This window comes from Aythya ferina, assembly GCF_964211825.1.
Source record: "Aythya ferina genome assembly, chromosome: 21".
Lineage (NCBI taxonomy): Eukaryota > Metazoa > Chordata > Aves > Anseriformes > Anatidae > Aythya > Aythya ferina.
In genome coordinates, this window is record NC_140319.1 from 4,256,350 (window position 1) to 4,272,953 (window position 16,604).

General features: G+C 38.4%; 2 protein-coding genes across 4 annotated transcripts; both read right to left on the reverse strand.

Annotated features, from left to right (window-relative positions):
• Window positions 1–2,237: 2,237 nt before the first annotated feature.
• On the reverse strand, window positions 2,238–10,367 carry RBP7 (retinol binding protein 7). Of its 2 annotated transcripts, none has more exons than XM_084494918.1 (5): window positions 10,327–10,367; window positions 5,090–5,169; window positions 3,244–3,422; window positions 2,820–2,921; window positions 2,238–2,491 (listed from the first exon to the last, which is right to left on the reverse strand). In XM_084494918.1, exons 2-5 carry the CDS (start codon window positions 5,160–5,162, stop codon window positions 2,441–2,443), a joined length of 405 nt encoding a protein of 134 aa, XP_084351044.1. In that variant the 5' UTR covers window positions 5,163–5,169; window positions 10,327–10,367; the 3' UTR covers window positions 2,238–2,440. The 2 variants fall into 2 exon arrangements, with proteins under 2 accessions (XP_084351044.1, XP_084351043.1); XM_084494917.1 differs by lacking the exon at window positions 10,327–10,367 and adding an exon at window positions 8,720–9,108.
• On the reverse strand, window positions 9,260–16,220 carry NMNAT1 (nicotinamide nucleotide adenylyltransferase 1). Of its 2 annotated transcripts, none has more exons than XM_084494914.1 (5): window positions 16,081–16,220; window positions 12,872–13,039; window positions 12,188–12,371; window positions 11,361–11,506; window positions 9,260–10,766 (listed from the first exon to the last, which is right to left on the reverse strand). In XM_084494914.1, exons 2-5 carry the CDS (start codon window positions 12,993–12,995, stop codon window positions 10,366–10,368), a joined length of 855 nt encoding a protein of 284 aa, XP_084351040.1. In that variant the 5' UTR covers window positions 12,996–13,039; window positions 16,081–16,220; the 3' UTR covers window positions 9,260–10,365. The 2 variants fall into 2 exon arrangements, with proteins under 2 accessions (XP_084351040.1, XP_084351039.1); XM_084494913.1 differs by lacking the exon at window positions 16,081–16,220 and adding an exon at window positions 15,806–15,961.
• Between the last annotated feature and the right edge of the window lie 384 nt (window positions 16,221–16,604).

The window sequence follows — 16,604 nt, forward strand, 5'->3', positions numbered from 1 at the left end:
CAAGGAATCAAATTAAGACATATTTCCTCAAGTACCACGAGTAATTATAAAGCAATACAATTGAACAGCTCTCGTATTTTATCCATATGTTAGGCAGATATCCTTGCTATTGTATTTCAGCGCACACCTTTCTTAACTTGATAGGGGCTTTTTATTTCCTTCCATTCACCCATCTATAAAGTACTTTTACATGCAGCCAATATATTTTAAACTCATGTAATACACATGGTCAGCAGTTACACTGACTAAAAAACTTAAAGGTAGGCTGCTGAAAAAGTTTCACCACCAAAGCTTTAGAGATAATTGAAGTGGTCTGAAACACCTTTGAATAAGACCCTTCAAATGCTTCCCTGGGGAATTTTGTTTCTGTCCTTCAGTTATAGAGTTCAAGTGCATGTCTTCTTGGCAAAAAAATATCTTAATATCTTATTTATGTATTTATTTATTTATTTTGGCCAGTCACAGAATATAGGGCTGTTCCCTTTCTTTTTCTTACCTTGAATTTCAGGATGCTTAATTTGTATTTTATAAAAACATGCAAAATGGTTGGCATAAAAATGAAATTATAAGCGGTTCTCTCACTGTAGTGGCTTGTCTCATCCTGAAGATCTCCAAAGCATCCTCAAGTGAGTTCTGCATGGCATCACCTGCTTTCAAATTAACAATTTGAAGAAGGAAGGTAGCAACAAAAAAATAATATCACAGCTGATAAATCTTATATAGTTTGTTTTTGTTTTTAGCAAAGGCTTCTGAATAGCAGCCTTACTACTGAAGTGTTACAGTTCTAGTCATACAGTCTTTGAAGATTGCATTTTTCTGATTTCTACTTGGATTCTCTCCCTGTACTAACAGACTTCTTAAGATCATCATGGCCTTTCTGTGTTGCTTCTCAAGTACATCTGATTGGAACATACAACTTCAAGCTGTGCAGTTTAAGCATTTTTGCAACATTTAATACCTAAAATACATGTACTGCTGTTGGAAACCTCAATTTTAAATAAAAAACAACATGTCGCAGTGGTGCCATCTAGTGGAATAGTGAAGCCTGTGGCTGTTGCAGTACACTGCCGGTAGACATGACAGAGCCGATTTGAGTCATTTTGTTGTTTATATTAGAGTAACGTGGTAGCATTAACCTTATTTCCAAATAAGTAAAATCATCACTCAGTTCCATAAGGAAGACACTGTCAGGAATCATAGAATATATGTAGTATTTTACTCCCAGTCCAATAGATTTCCCTGTCCAGAGTATGAGTCATTTCTTCATATTTTAGAAGCTACTGTGCCTTTTTAGTCTGATGGTATCCCACATAATTACCACAAATCTCACAAAAGCTCACGATGTTTTTAAGCCCTTCAAGCTTCAACAGGTTTTGTCTGCCTCATTTAGTAGCTGTAGTAATTCTGAACTGACAGGGAGGAAGAAGAAATGTCTGTAAGATTGGATTACTTATCTCTCCAAGTGTCAGGGGTAACTTCAGTTTCTACAAAAAAAAAATAATAATAATAAAATAATGAAGTTCTAATTCATTTATTGTGCTTAAGCTAGATTTAAGTTAAACTCCTCTGGCTTTTTCCACTATAAAGCCCATCCCTACAATACTAGAGTTACCAGAGAGATACATTGCACATGCAACAGATTGGTCTGACCGCTTAAAGGTATTTACAGGAGGCAGAATTAAGCTTCTGTGCAACAGCACACAAGGTCAAAAATGAGAGATGTGTTAACCTAATTGAACAACCACGTGCAAGTAAGTCTTGAGTAGCATTGTTTTTACTCTGTGTGTGTGCTAATGGCATTCAATTGCCTTGCAGACTGGAACCTACGTGATTGCTCAAACCTCTTGTCATTATTGTGGGATGACACTATTTTGTCATAGGCTCGCTCCCCCTCTGGTAAGCTGAACTTAATTATTTTGAGAACAAAGCAGCTATGGCACAACATAAAGTTTACATAACACATTTAAAATGCAAACGTTAACTTCTCCTGAAATACTAATCTGCAGCTTAAGAAGTATTTTGAATAATGAACTTGTATCTTGTGAAGTCCTCTTTACTTTTTACCACTCCCAGAATTACACAGATTTCAGCTCTCTTCTTGTTTGATGTTGGCATGCCTGTTTAGACTTCTTATTTTTGTGTATTGTTCTGATTTAGACCAGTAGTTAACTGTAAACCAAGCCCTGTCATTTGTCTTTTTTCTCCTTCCCTCTGTCAATACATTCAGAAGACAGGTATTTAAGATTGTTTTTGGTGTTTATTAGCAAAAATCAGATATTTAACATGGCTAACAGACAGCATTTCCTGAGCCAGAAATATAATATCATTTAGATTAACAGGTAGAAGGAATCAACTCTTGTCTGTACAGCTGTCATTGGACACGAGGATGCATGGCCTCCTGTATATAGCTGTCTTTCCATGTAGGAACCAACACTCATATTCAAGCTCTCTTGAAGACTTGTCTACATACTTGATTCTCACAACGAAGCTCCTAAAAAAATAATAATAAAATTAAATATAGAGTAATCAAAGGAATCATCTCCAAAGATGAACATCAGTCATTTGCCATGAGTACTGACAATCACTCACCTGCTATGCTAGTAAGTTATGCTTAATATTCTGAATTTAAATATGCACGAGAAAGAAGAATGAAACAGTAAAATTGTTCCAGCTAGGCTAGCTGAAAGCAGAATGTGTACTGTCAATTGCGTATACTACTGAGATGATAACTTGTGCATGTTATGATCACAATAAAACCTGTATTTTTGTCATAGATACAATTCTGAAATATATATACAAATCTGAAGTAAAGCAAATACCAAGTGGAGGTCATCTCCTTCAAGCCAGTGAGTCCAGCCCCTGTTCTTCTTCTCACCAATCTGGACACAGACAAGTTTGTCGTTGTCCCAGGTAACTAGGCTCTGTTGAAGAAGAAACAGTGTTCCTATACGTTATCTCAGTTCTGAAATATACCTACTAGTTAATAACCTTTTTGTGAAAAAATAAAATAAAATAAAATAAAATAAAATAAAATAAAATAAAATAAAATAAAATAAAATAAAATAAAATAAAAATAAAAGACTAAATTCTATTGTGCAGGAAAAAGTAAATTAAGGTTCCTGCCTCTGTGTCACACTAGAAATAGTATTCTTGATAACTTCAGCTGAAGTAGCAAGATTGATCATGGCATCTTAATTCTGTAAGAACTTTTTTTATTATTATTTTATATATAGTCAATCTTACCTTGCATTTCCTGTTATCCAGGCCTTTATTGTCTTCTTCAAACTCTTCTCCAATTTTGAATTGGAGCATGTAGTCTCTGAATGTGCTTGTGGTATGGATAGATAACATGTCCCCATCCTGTTTGATCACTTTCTGAGGCTTCAGCATTTTTGCTATCTTGCGTGTTGCAAAATCAATACCTTTGACAGGAGAAAAAAGGATAAGTTGTGCTCATCACCGGCCATTCTGACAGCCAGGATTTACCTTTATTGCTTCTAGAAGCATTTCTTAAGAATAGCTTGCTATGCAAGGGTTCGATGGATTTTTTTAGTTGCTTTGTTTTTTTGTGTTGTTTGTTTGGGTTTCCCCGTCCCAAACTGTTATATGTTATACAGTTCAATGCATGTTCTCCAAAATTTGGTTTCCCCACACATACCCCTCAAGAACCCCTTCTTTATTAGATACAGAGAATAATTAATACCTATTCTTTCATCCTTTGAAAGAGGAAAGGTGTTATGCAAAGTAACAAGAATTTTCTCTACACTGTACCTTAGAGTCAAATGAAAGACAGTCCTAAAATTGAATTACTCATGCTCATTTTCAGGACATGCCACTGGCTATTAAGACCTTTTGAGTGCAACTAGAAAACATCACACTTAAAATATTGCCTGGTTATCTGTAACAATCAGTTGTCTTGAACATCATCCTCACGGTCTTGGTAATACTGAGCTTGAAGTATTGCTTTTAGGGTTTATTTCTATTTTATTTTATCGTAGTGAATGTTTATTTATTTAGAGGAACAAACCATCTATTTAGCAGACAATAGTTACATGCTCTAGTTTAGATGAGGTGTTAAATTTCATTTAAAAATCCTTTATATAGGCAGACAATATTTATTATCATGGGAAAAAAAAAAAAAAAAGTGAATCTATTGCTTATAACGAAATTGCTTTGTATTCAAATTTCAGATTTGGGGACTTGGGAATAAATCCTCATTATGGAATACCCTCCTCCCCCTATGACAACACAGCAGGATGAAGAAAGGGAGAAGAGTTTTCAACATGCTAAAGCTATCGACTAGACGATTAAAGTAGGTCACCCAGCATATATATGGATAGAAAATAGATTGCATTCTACTTGCACATGCAATTACCTGCAAGGGATACTGCTAGCAGTCAGCTTACACAAGTCTGCAAGGCAGAAAGAGGTGGCAGAGATAGGTGAGGGGAAGGGGATATGCAGGGTTACCTGCTGTCAGTCTATAATTAGCTTTGCACATGGAAGGTAATAGAGTACCAAGAACTTTTAGTTCTCATTACAGCACCATTAATATCTCCATAAAGATCTGAATGAGATAAGAGGTTAACTTCAAGCACATGAGGAAAGGGATAGTTAGAAGGACTGCTCAACAGGTCACAGAATAAGCGAAGTCTTTTGTGAGCTGTTTAAAGATTCATGATACTAAGCAAAACAGTTGCCTTGAATTGACAAATACACAAGAACTTGTTTGTTATTTAGTAACTAACCCTAAGACTAGACCTAAACTAAGGTCTATAAGTTTGTTCTGAAAAGCAAGAGAAACTCAGCGGACAGGGAGAACTCTCCCTCATCTCATATAAAAAGTATTCAGAAGTTCTGCTTTTAACAAGTACCAGGCTGAGTTCCTGGAACCTGCCAGGATGCCTGGGTTACAGGATAAAATAATTGCTAATGCTATGTAATTAATCAGCAAACAAATACCTCTCCATTGTTTTTCTGGACAAAAAAGCTTCACCAATATCTAGATTTTGAAAGAACTCAAACACTTAAAATTCAGAAGGAATCTTAAGGGGGAAGGAAGAAGGATAGAATGAGGTATTTCACCTACCTAAAGCCACCATATAGCCTTCAAAATTGTCATTGCTGACAAGGTTCCAGGTTCCACTGAAGTCTACAGGCATTTCTAGACTGCAGAAAGAAGTTGCAATGAACCCCTGAGCAACAAGCAAAAATAAAGAAATAGCCTTCCAACCAGGCCTTATATGAGGAAGACTGTGGGTGGAATTACATCAGAGATCCTTTCTGATGGAGGGGAGGGGTACTGTTGCTGAGCCAATAGGTGACAGGACATTTGTGGATTAGCTTCGGCTGGGTTGGAGGGAAAAGTTCACAGTTTCTGAAATCTTTGTATGGAGCAAATGTTATTAACCCAAGAGTCACACAGTACAAACGAAAAACTGGTTAAACTTCTGTCTGTCTTGTATACTTTAAAGAGAATCATGGACAGAATTTGTCATTAGTCAGATTCCTTGCGTGTATATTGGGTATGGGGGTTTATGATCTGAAATCTACATATTTGTTGAAAAGGTGATCTACCCACTGCAAATTCATGATGTTTTAGCAGGCAGGGGTTGACTGGTAAATTGTTCATGGTACTGTATCTGCAAGTCTTAAAGTAGTACTTCTGATACAGGAATAGAACTAAGTAGAGTGTCTCATTGGTTTATTCCTGGAATGAATAATAGGCAGCATTGTTGTCTAGTGGCTGTAACAGGAAAGTGAGAGACCAATTGTTTTTGCATATGTTATTTTCTAATGTGACTCTCAATACAACTCTGCTGTGCCACAGTTTACCCACTTGTGTTCTGTACTTCTGTTAGTTATATCTTAGGTAAATGGACATCCAAGCACACGGGAAGCATGCAGAGTGAACACCAAATTCTCTTGTTTCCCTGGTGCTTTTATCAGACAGAAAGTTTATGTAACAGCTAAGCATGAGACAACAGATCTAGAGGCCAGAGATCTGTTCACAGTTCTACAGCTCTATATTTATCAGTTTTTCTAAAGGAAAGAAGTCAAATACCTGTTCTTGCAATTCACATTTAACTCCTAAAAACAGCTAATGACAATAAGAAATTCAAAAAGTACTCATGTAGATAGAAGATGTGGCTCTCCCCTTGCTTTTTATTCTTGACGCATACAGTAAAGGGGAGATCATATGGAGCATTAATCCCATTGATGCTTTATTAGGTGCTGTGCATTGTGCTAGAGTATATAGAGAGTATAGCACATGGTGCAGCTGGGAAGCTTCAATATTAGACTTCAACACAGTGAAATAAATTCCTTAAGTGATGACCCAGTCATATATTTTGAAAAATGAATAGAAGAACACTTCAAAGGGAAATGATATGTGAGGAATTTAGAAATAAGACTTGAATTCCTACAGAATACTTACAATTCTCCAGTCACCTGCAGTTCTTCCATCTGTGGCCACTTTTTGCAAACTGTACGCCTAATTGTGACAATTTACAAAGTACATTTAAAAAGAAATGGGAATTTATAACCCTGAAATAGTAAGCAGTCTAGAATTTTGAAGTACTGGAGTTTCTTATCTGTAAAATGGGGAAAACAACAGTTCCTAAAATTGTGCATATGTTTTAAGCATCAGCTTAATCCTACATTTTAATTTGTCAGATGGGACAATAACGATCATGACAGTGAAGGCTACATTGAAAGAAAAAAACAAAATTGATGGACAAGGGAAATCTTAACTGCTGCTAGTAAAACGAGAATTTGGTATTCTGAATCTTGAGTGAAAAAAATCACCTACAGCTACTACATTTACCTGGTCACTGATTCAGGTCAGGCTGAACAAAAGGATAATATTTTGCAGAGAAAATTGTTTCACTGAACTTTAACTACATTTTTGGAGCTGACAGTTTGACCTATATGACTCACAGAATCATGTGAGTAGGAAATTAGGACGTCAAAGCTTCTTTCCTGTTTGCAGTTGGATATTGTTCTCTAACCTATACTAAACTGGGAATGGTACAGAGAAATGCAAATTAATGTTTCCCCTGGACTCCAGTAGTAGCATTTCACCCACAATTTGTTATTACAAGGTTACAATACTAAAAGAGCACTGTTGCAATACTACTGACTCTTCCAAGTAAAGAGAAGTCGGTACTAGTATAAATCCTCCCCAAAAGTCTGGATTAACTTTTTAGCTGAAAATTAAGATTGTGCTGATTGCCCAGGATGTGGTGCTTCTTTCTGTAAATCAGTTCAAAATCTCGAACTAAGATTTATGGAGGATACTCAGGTAACTATTTCAAGACTAAGCCAAGGAACTGTGTATGCAACTTTGTGAGAACTCCCTAGTGTTCTGGCCACCTCCTGTGATAGTTCATTTCATCTTCCCCTATTTTTCTTTTTTTGTGGAAAGATATATTTTCCATGTCCATCTTAATTGCTGTTCAGCACTGAGCTTATAAAACATTCTGCCAATGATGTGGCCTCATTACAGAAGTAAATTAAATGGTTCCTACTGCTGTTGCAGTATTTGTAAAATAATTTGAGTCTGAATTACTTTTGTGGTATAAGGACCCTATGTTCTCTTAATAGAGTACAACCAAAAGCAATAATGTCAAGAAAGCAAGCCTCATTTTTTTCTTGCAGAATATCTGTGAATGCATTACAACTCCTATAAAGAAGTTAAATGAACTGCATGACTCCCAAACCTTACAAGTATATACATTCTCTCTTAGACTTAGTCAACTCTTGCATGTTTTACTACGTGAACGTTTCAGAATATGACACCTCACTGACTGTGATGCTGATATTTAGAACTGATCAGAACAGCAGATTGTCAGTATATGTTTACTTCTAGTGTTGTGATAGGGAGATTTCTGGATCCCACTGGTAAAACAAAAGATCCATATTCACCACGATTTTTGACCAATATTCTGTTTTGTATAGACAAAACCATACTGACATCATTACTACTTAAAAGTTATGCAGTCATCAAACATCAGATTTGGTTAATGACTAAAACTATCATATTGCATGCAATTTATTTTATCGGAAGACTCATCACATATAACTACATTAAAACGCAGTGAAATAACTGTCTGAAGATCACAGCTTTATAAACATCCTGTTAAATATGCAGTTTCTCTAGAATTACACAGCGCACCAATATATAACAATGTAATTATTTGGAAGAATAAACCTAAAGTGCAGTTTTACTCTGAAAAGTGACCACATAAATGGGGTGCTTTCCTACTGGAAATATCTGCTCTGTTTATTCAGAAGCACACTTGTTGATGTGCATGCTGAAAATAACACTTTCCTGCTCTCTCTTCTTGTCAACCATCAAGAAAGACAACAGATGAAAGAATAACATAGATCTTATCCTTTCACATGCACCATCAATAATATAGTTTATCTTCAATGGCAGTTTGATGCTAAGGTGTGACATAGGGGCTTAATATGTCCTTCAATGCCTTTGTAACTGTTGATGATACATGAACCCAGCCTCATTATCAAAAGACTGTGTAAGCTTGCCTAAGCTCTAAGGGAAAAAATGGCACTGAGCACATTTGATGCAGAAATCACCAAGGAGAAAAAAAAAAACAAACTACTATCTGTGATGCTACTCTATGTCACAGAAGAGTTACAGATGACCTTCTAAGCTGTGCCTTGATTTTGTTACACTAAATATTTCCTTGTACATTACCTGTAGATGGTGTGCCTTTGAAGAGGGGGAGTGAGAGAGTGGCTGCAGTGGAACTCAGCTGCCCACCCAAGTAAAACCACCACAGATGGCCACCTTTACACAGCTAGCAGAACAGAGGTTCTAGTACATGGTACTTTTATAATATTGTGAGGCTCCAGGTTCGTATGTGTGATCCTAGCTCCACTGCAGGTTACACGTTCTCCCACTAGAGTCTTTAATCTCCTGATGGGTTCTATATGAGCCCTGCACGTTCTAGGGCAACCGTGATGTTCTGTGTTTGGCTTCTGGCTTCCAGATTCACCCTAAGCTCTCAGTGAAGGCCACACCTCTGCATTATTTTTTGGGAATCACCTGCCAGGGAAGAAGGATGACAGGTTGTCACAGTTATGATCCCAAAGCAAGTCCATGGTTCTAGACTTGCTCACCACCACCTACACTCTGCATACCAAGAACTTCATGTTCTGATGGCTTTGTTGATCTGAAAAATGTGAACAGATTTGTCTTGAGGAGATAGTATGAAAAAGCTGTTGACCTGTTAGGTTGTGTCTTGGAAACCTTGACATTTTTATTAAGGCACATAATCCAAACCAAAAATGGGATGACAGCAAAGAAAGGGAGGTAGAATTATATTACCATGACATTCACAGTGCCTCTTTAGTTTATATTCACTTCATACAGACAATATGTTTTTAGATTCTAAACCAGATTTCCAGCAAAGAAAAACATTTCACTTATGAACAGTATTAGTGTCCTACTATTTCTTTTCAACTCCACTAACATAAAAACATATCTAGGTACATATATTTGGCTCAAAAGTAAAGGCTCATTTATTATTTGAAATAAAGGGACAACTGTCTGAGAATCTGCAGTGACACTATTATTAACTTCTTTCCATTAAATCAATGGCCATACACCAGTTTCTGAAGTAGGTCCATCCTCTTATGAGAAACATTGTTGAACTGAATCTACAGCTCTGGAAACATGAATGGAAAAGTAAAGCACAAGCCAATTTGGGGAGCAAACTGTGTGAGAGCAAGTAAACGGGCTTCATATTTGAAAGGCAGGCAACTAAAAGCATGATCTATCTAGCGCCATTTCAGCCAGGAGTAAGTTTTTCCCTTCCAGGGTACAGCTAAATCATTTCTTTAAGTTGCATCATATGTTAGCAACTTAAAAAGTAGTAGTAATTATAGGGATTTACTATCAGTAAGTGGTATGTTTTGAAATGAAATGGATTTATTACTTACAGCACTGTGAGTTATTAAAAACATTTGTGTTCCTATTTTATAAATAGCAGTCAGAGCAGTCTGAGTTAAAACAAATCAGAACATTTTCATTTATCTGTTCATCAATTTGTAATTCTCATATACTGCTGTGAATTCTTGTATTTAGTTCATGAACTGTGACAATATGCTTAAAAGTGAAAATCTTCTAACTGGATTTTTAAAAAAGATCGTGTGGGCCCAATTCTTAAGCAAACCAAACCTCAACAGCAACTACATGTCTACTAAAGCCACAGAATTTGCCTGCTATTTAATAAAAAAGTCACCAAAAACAAACAAGAAAATAAAAACTAAAAAAAAAAAAAAAACTGTACCGACTAGTACCTTTTCACAGCAGAAAGTAAATTTGCTGTATAGTGCCTGTTAGTTCTTGGAATCACTTGCGTATTTTTGTAAGGGAGCTAAGACAACCCCAGCATTCTTGTCTTCACTTTCTAGATTATATAGATTATTTTTTTCTATGTATGCCAGAACTACATCAGGCACTAGGTAACGTATGCTCTGGCCTCTCCGCAGTGCTCTCCTGATCCTGGTGGAGGAAATGTCATTTGTGATCCATTCTTCCACAAGGTGAATATTATTCTTATGTCTCCACAAAACATCAGATTCGTAGATGAATTTCTGAACGTTGCTTCCAGCCCTACTGATGCATACAAGGCCATGATTTTGCACAATTTCAGTGATGTCCTCCAACTTCCACAGGTTGGGGATCCCAAAGGATTCCAGCACGTCACTTCCACAAAGCAGTTTAATCTGTGGGGTACCTTAAAAAGAAAAATAAATGAGAAACTGGGCTTTGTTTAAGGCCACCAGATTTTAGCTAGCTTGATGGGGACATTTAGTACCTAGGCCAACTCTTCCTATCTTGGTTAAGATGACATTAAGATATATATATATATATATTCAGAGCATAGAGTTTACAATTAGTAGCCTTAACACAAGGTTTCTCTGACAAAAGGTTATGGAAGCCTTTTCATTCAAGAGGACCAAAAAATATACTCTAATATGCTTATTTAGCTTTGGGGTGAATCAATCAAAGGATCAAAGTAAAAGAAAATCTAGAGAGGATTTCAGAATAGCTAATTAGGAAGGGATACTGTAATGGTTTTAAAACTTTATGTGACACTCTGTAGAGTTACAGAAGAGGAGCTAGCTTTTGCATGGGAAGAGGTGAAGGGGATTGCATAAAAGGAAAGAAAAAAACAACCAAAACCCACCATTTATGCTTTGGAATCTAGATGAGTAACCTTTTTCACTAAAATCAGAAACAAAAAGTAGCATAAAAAAGGTTACTCATCAGCACAATTCCCTTGAAATAGCAACTATTGTTAAGCATTTAATTTGCAAATAGACTTAACTTTTTATATCTGGACTCTGAGTTTTCTTTTTAATAGGGTCGTGTCTATTTGGTTCCTGTTTTCTCTTCCGTCCTGGCTTTGTTAAAGGTAAAGCATTCTGCAGACTATTAGTGGGATCAGAAGACAAAAGCTTTTGATGATGGTACCTGCAAAACAGAGGTATTTAAGATATTTTAAAGATGCAAGAGAATATAGGGAAGAGTATTATCTACTAAATAACCTTTCACCACTTCCTCTTGTAGTGTCTTCACAGAAAACCCATCCAAGAACTGATCTGCTGGAAAGACTTCTGAGAATTGGCTTATAAGATGGTAAAAGTGCAGAGATTTCAAAGCAACAACTACAAGGTTTGTTTCCTTGTTTTTAAACAAAAAGAAGAACCTCAGTTAAGTAGCAGTGACTGAAAGAGCAAAAAACATTAAAAAAAAAAAAAAGAAAATATATTACTTTAGATGATTCTCATACTAGCCTTTAAATACACAAATTGGCAGCATAGCACAAACAAAATCAAATGAGAGAAGCTTGCATAGCTTATGCCTACCCTATTCTAGTCTCTTGTCTTTTCTTAGGAATATCTTTTCAGCACAAAAACTAAATAAAGCCTAAGAAAAAATATATTGTCTTAGAAGCTGTTCTCAGGCACATTTGGTGTACGTTCATAACTAACATTGCAATCCTTCACTTACAATGTTTATACAAATAGTACTTTTGCCTTCACTGAGTTTATTTATTCACATGATTTGGGGTTAGTCTAACTTGCAAGAGCTAACACCATTCCTTATTATTCTATAGGTTCTTAAAACTTTTAGGATTTTACAGAAGAATACCTTAAAACTTTTACTGTTTCGACCCACTCACTCTGGCTGCTTTCCCAGTCATCAACTTCCACCCAATCTGAGTTTTTGGTCGCTAATTTTGCCATGGTTACTCGGTGATCAGCACTGATCAGACCTTTCTTCTTATATGCGTCACTTACTGGTGAAATTATTCCTTTGATTACTTTGTATTTTCCTGTGGGGGAAAAAAAAAGCATATCGCACAAGAACATGAAAAGTGGCTGAGCAGATGTTATTTCCACAGTATTGTATTTAAACTATTACACACTCATTGTTCACTGCAGTCTTTAAGAACATCAGTGACAGCTCTAATAACTAGCCCAGTGGAAAAGTACGGTATATTTTTGCCACTGTACAAGGAGGCACAATTAAATATTCAGTAAGAAATATTAGAAAGATATATCTCTATGACATCTGCTCATGCTTTTCTGATTTCAGACAGAAAAACTATAAAACCAGTGATTTAGTTCATTAGAATTAGTAAAAGGCAGCAAATAAGTGAGACTGTATTTAGCCTAGAGGAGTCAGTAGGATACATACTCATACTAGCTTCAATACCTAATCAGTTTTCCAAAAATATCTATCACTGTCAAACAGGCATAAACAAAATATTCACCTTAACATTTAAGTGTCTGGATAGAGAGCTGTTTTGAATGATATAAATTACCATCCTACCTGTTTCATCAAAATAGTCTTTAGCCAGCTCAAATAGCCTGAGGTGCATGTTGGTAATGGGATTAAAGGACCCACAGGCCAGCAGTACTAATTCAGTCTTCTTGTCGGGATCTTCCATAGCCATTCCTCACAGCTACAGAGCCAAGAGGAGAACGTTGGGCCTAGTTACTGTGAGAGAGATCAAAAATAATTATTTCTACTCATTTGTGCTGCCAATAAGCAGATGATTTCAAGGGCAAATTGATCACTGTATTTTCCCCCCATCAGCATTTGGCTTGTGATCATTCATGTGATACTGCATTATCCAGCTTTTAAGAGATTAAAAACACTCCCTCTAGTTCTTCCTTGTTATTCCTGAACAGAATGCAAGGAGGACAATATATGTAATACATACGTGAACCTAACTTTGCCTTGCCCATGTGTTAGCTTGGCAGTTGTAATTCCCTCCTATATGCAAGAGAAGGAAGCACCTTTAGAAGTTAATTAAAAATGGACAGCTCATCAAAAGAGAAGCTAGTGTACTGCCCACTCGAAAGAAAAGCAGCTTGTGCAAAACAAACAAACAAACAAACAAAAATAAACAAAAAACAACCAAACAAAAAAATCAGGAGGAGAGATTAAGGTCTCCAATTCCAGGACAAACTTTATTAGAATGTCATAGTTGTTTGGTTTTGTTTTTTTTTTTCAGATGCCAATGCCAATCAACTGCCGAGAGACACATTTGCAGGGAACTTCCTTATAAATAACTTCCTTACTTCTGGTGCTAAGAGTGGGTAATAGAATATCCTCTGAGAGTTCCCAGTGCTGCTGCTGTAACTTGCAGTGATTATTTTCAGCAAAATCTACATAATTAACATTATATTGAATTAAATTCTGGAAGAGAGGAGGGTTAACATTTCTTTGGGATTTATTTTACATGCTCCTAGTATGCAAAATAGTGCTATGGCCTAAACATGAAAACAACCAATCTACTTGGTTTTGTGGAAAGCAGGTACTGTGTATACCGGTGAAACTAATGATAGAAGAAAAATGAATTTAGAAAAGTTTAGTGAAAGCTGCAATTAAATACCAGATTATTTTTTTTCCTTTTTAAAAATACAATTGCACTGTTCCAATTCTGCAACTTGAGTTTCAGAAAGATGTTTAAGAATTGGTGAAAACAAGCAAATTTCACCACTCATCATTTTCATTTCTGCTCCCACTGCATGGATTTTTGCTCCTCAGTGTTTCATGAGAACATTCTGGCTTGCCACGATGGTTTCTCCTAGGCTGGCCCTGAACAAGCAAATGAAAACTGGAATATATTATGGGCCATTCTGCTGCTTGTTACTGTTTGTGAGATGTCTGAGGCACTGGGGTTGAGCACTGAATGGTCTGCCATTATTTCTACAGCACAATCTGCCTGGAAAAATCCCACAAGGTCAGCCTCATGATCAGTCTTCTTTGCAAAGAAACAGCAATGCTCAGTGCTGCCACAGTGGTGATATATCTCATCACAGCTGAATCTTTTAACAGCTCCTACCTACTAACATCAAATAGCCCTTGAATAAAAGGAAATCTTGCAAGGCATCTTACGAGGTACATTTTGCAAGTTTTGGTACTTTTCTGTGCTTTTGAGTTTCACAAACTTTTAAAATATTCTTTATTATTGCAGAGTAGTTCAGCATTCGAAGGGTTTGGTGTTACTTGGAATGCAGTCTTCACAGGGGCATCAGCTCAAAGAGTTACTATGGGAACAGGCAAGGAAAGGAGTTGGACTTGCCTTTGTAATGCATAAAGCCCCACTTGCTAAAGAAAGTGACTCATACTGCAAATTGGAAAAGGATTGATTTTCTGCTTTTAAAAAAAAATAAGGTAAGGGAAAAATTGAAGATTTTAAGATGAAAATGTATAGTGCCTTCTTGAGTTAGTCAAACGTCCTTTTTCATCCTTTTTTGCGCTCTTTAGAAACAGACAGGTATTGCAGCATAAAATCACCTTGCAGCACTGCATGTCTGCACAGAAATTAAGAACATCACAGTTTGCCCGTACTCTCAGCCTCCTAATCTGCATTGACATCCTCTGTCTAGGACCATTTGCATAGAAAACAGCTACATGGCTGATGTGAAGAGCAGCGCAGATGACAGGAGGTATCACTGTGATTACTGACGCTAGTTTGTCATCATTATACCCAGCAGAGTACCTACAGAGCTGGGACCTGCTTTGTACGAAATGACCTTCATACAGCGCTAACTCTTTGGTACGAGCTATGTGCAGTCAGTTAAGTGTGGTTTGTTTCACAACACTGCAAACAGCCACATCCGTTATTGCTCCCTGATATCAAGTACTACATAAAATGTTAGTAAAATCCCTCTGTAGAGGCTTAAAAAGAAAGAAGGTAAAGCTGTGCTCAGTTATTGCTTCTGTAAGCATAGGATGCCGTGGATCATTTTCACTTTTTCATAAGGGAAAAAAAAAAAAAAGTGCAAGGTAATGTATATGACCCTTTACATGTATGTTTATATAAAGTCTCGGCATGTTTGTATGTGATTTCATGTAGCGTGCACCACTCACAGCCCTGACACCCGACACGTATTTGCACAGACCCCCCCGGGATGTGCCCACAGCGGATCCTGGCCCGGTCCCGCACCCCACGCTGTTCGCCTGCACGGGTGCGCAGGCAGCGCGGTGAGTCCGCCTCGGCCTACCACCTCCACACTTCCGAGGAAAACACCCATTTACCAAAAACAACCATAAAAAAAAACAGAAAGATTCAGACCCATCACACCGCCAGCATACAGAAGGAAGCTCCGCTACCAGCTGCCCCGCGCTGGGCCCGCCGCTGCCCGGCCCGTTCCAGCAGCCACCCCCACCCCGAGAGCCCGGCCTGCTCTGCCCGGCCCCCCGGGGTCCCTTCGGTCCCTCCCCGGTCCCCTCGATCCCCCCGGCTCTTACCCGGGCCCTTCCCGCTCCCAGAGCCGCTGCGGGCGGCGCCATCTCCGTGGCCCCGGCGCTCCGGAAGCGGCCCCGCTGCGCCCCGCTCCCGGCCTGCCCCAGGTGAGGCGGCGGCGGGAGGGAACCGGGGGGGATCCCGGAGGATCCCGGAGGGGCTCGGATCCCTCTCCACGCTCCCCTCCCTGTCTGCGGGCACCCCTGCGGCCTCCCCTCCCTGCCGGGCGCTGCCGGCCTTGCTTCTTTCCCCGTCTCCTCCCTCAGCCCTTCGCCGTTACCGCTTCGCCGTGGTACTCGGGAGGGTCGTGGAGCCTCCCCGGGTGCTTTCTAGAGCCCGGGGGGTGCCGGTGGCATCCATGCGGGTGCTGGGGGCCGCCTGCTTGGTACCCGGGGAGCCGGCGTCTCGGCTGGGTGCAGCCTTCGGATTGCTGCGCTCAGGCCACTTGGCCTATTGAATATCCAAAAAGCAGGGATTTTCTCTAGAATGTTCTGTTTTTCTGCAGCTAATGGTTTCAAAAGGGGTGTTTGCGTGCTTCAGGCTCCTAAGTTTGGGTTTTTGGCTCTTAAGTTGTTTTGCAAGGGGCGGTTGTAGAGAAGGTGAAGAATAAAAATTGAGGAGTTGTAGGATGTGAGGAGATGGCCTCAAGTTGTGCCAGAGGAGGATTAGGTGGGATATCAGCGAGAATTTCTTCATGGGAAGGGTGGTTGGGCATGGAAACAGGCTGCCCAGGGAGGCAGAGTCACCATCCCTGGAGGTATTGAGGTATTGAAGAGACATGGACTTAGGGACATGGTTTGCTGG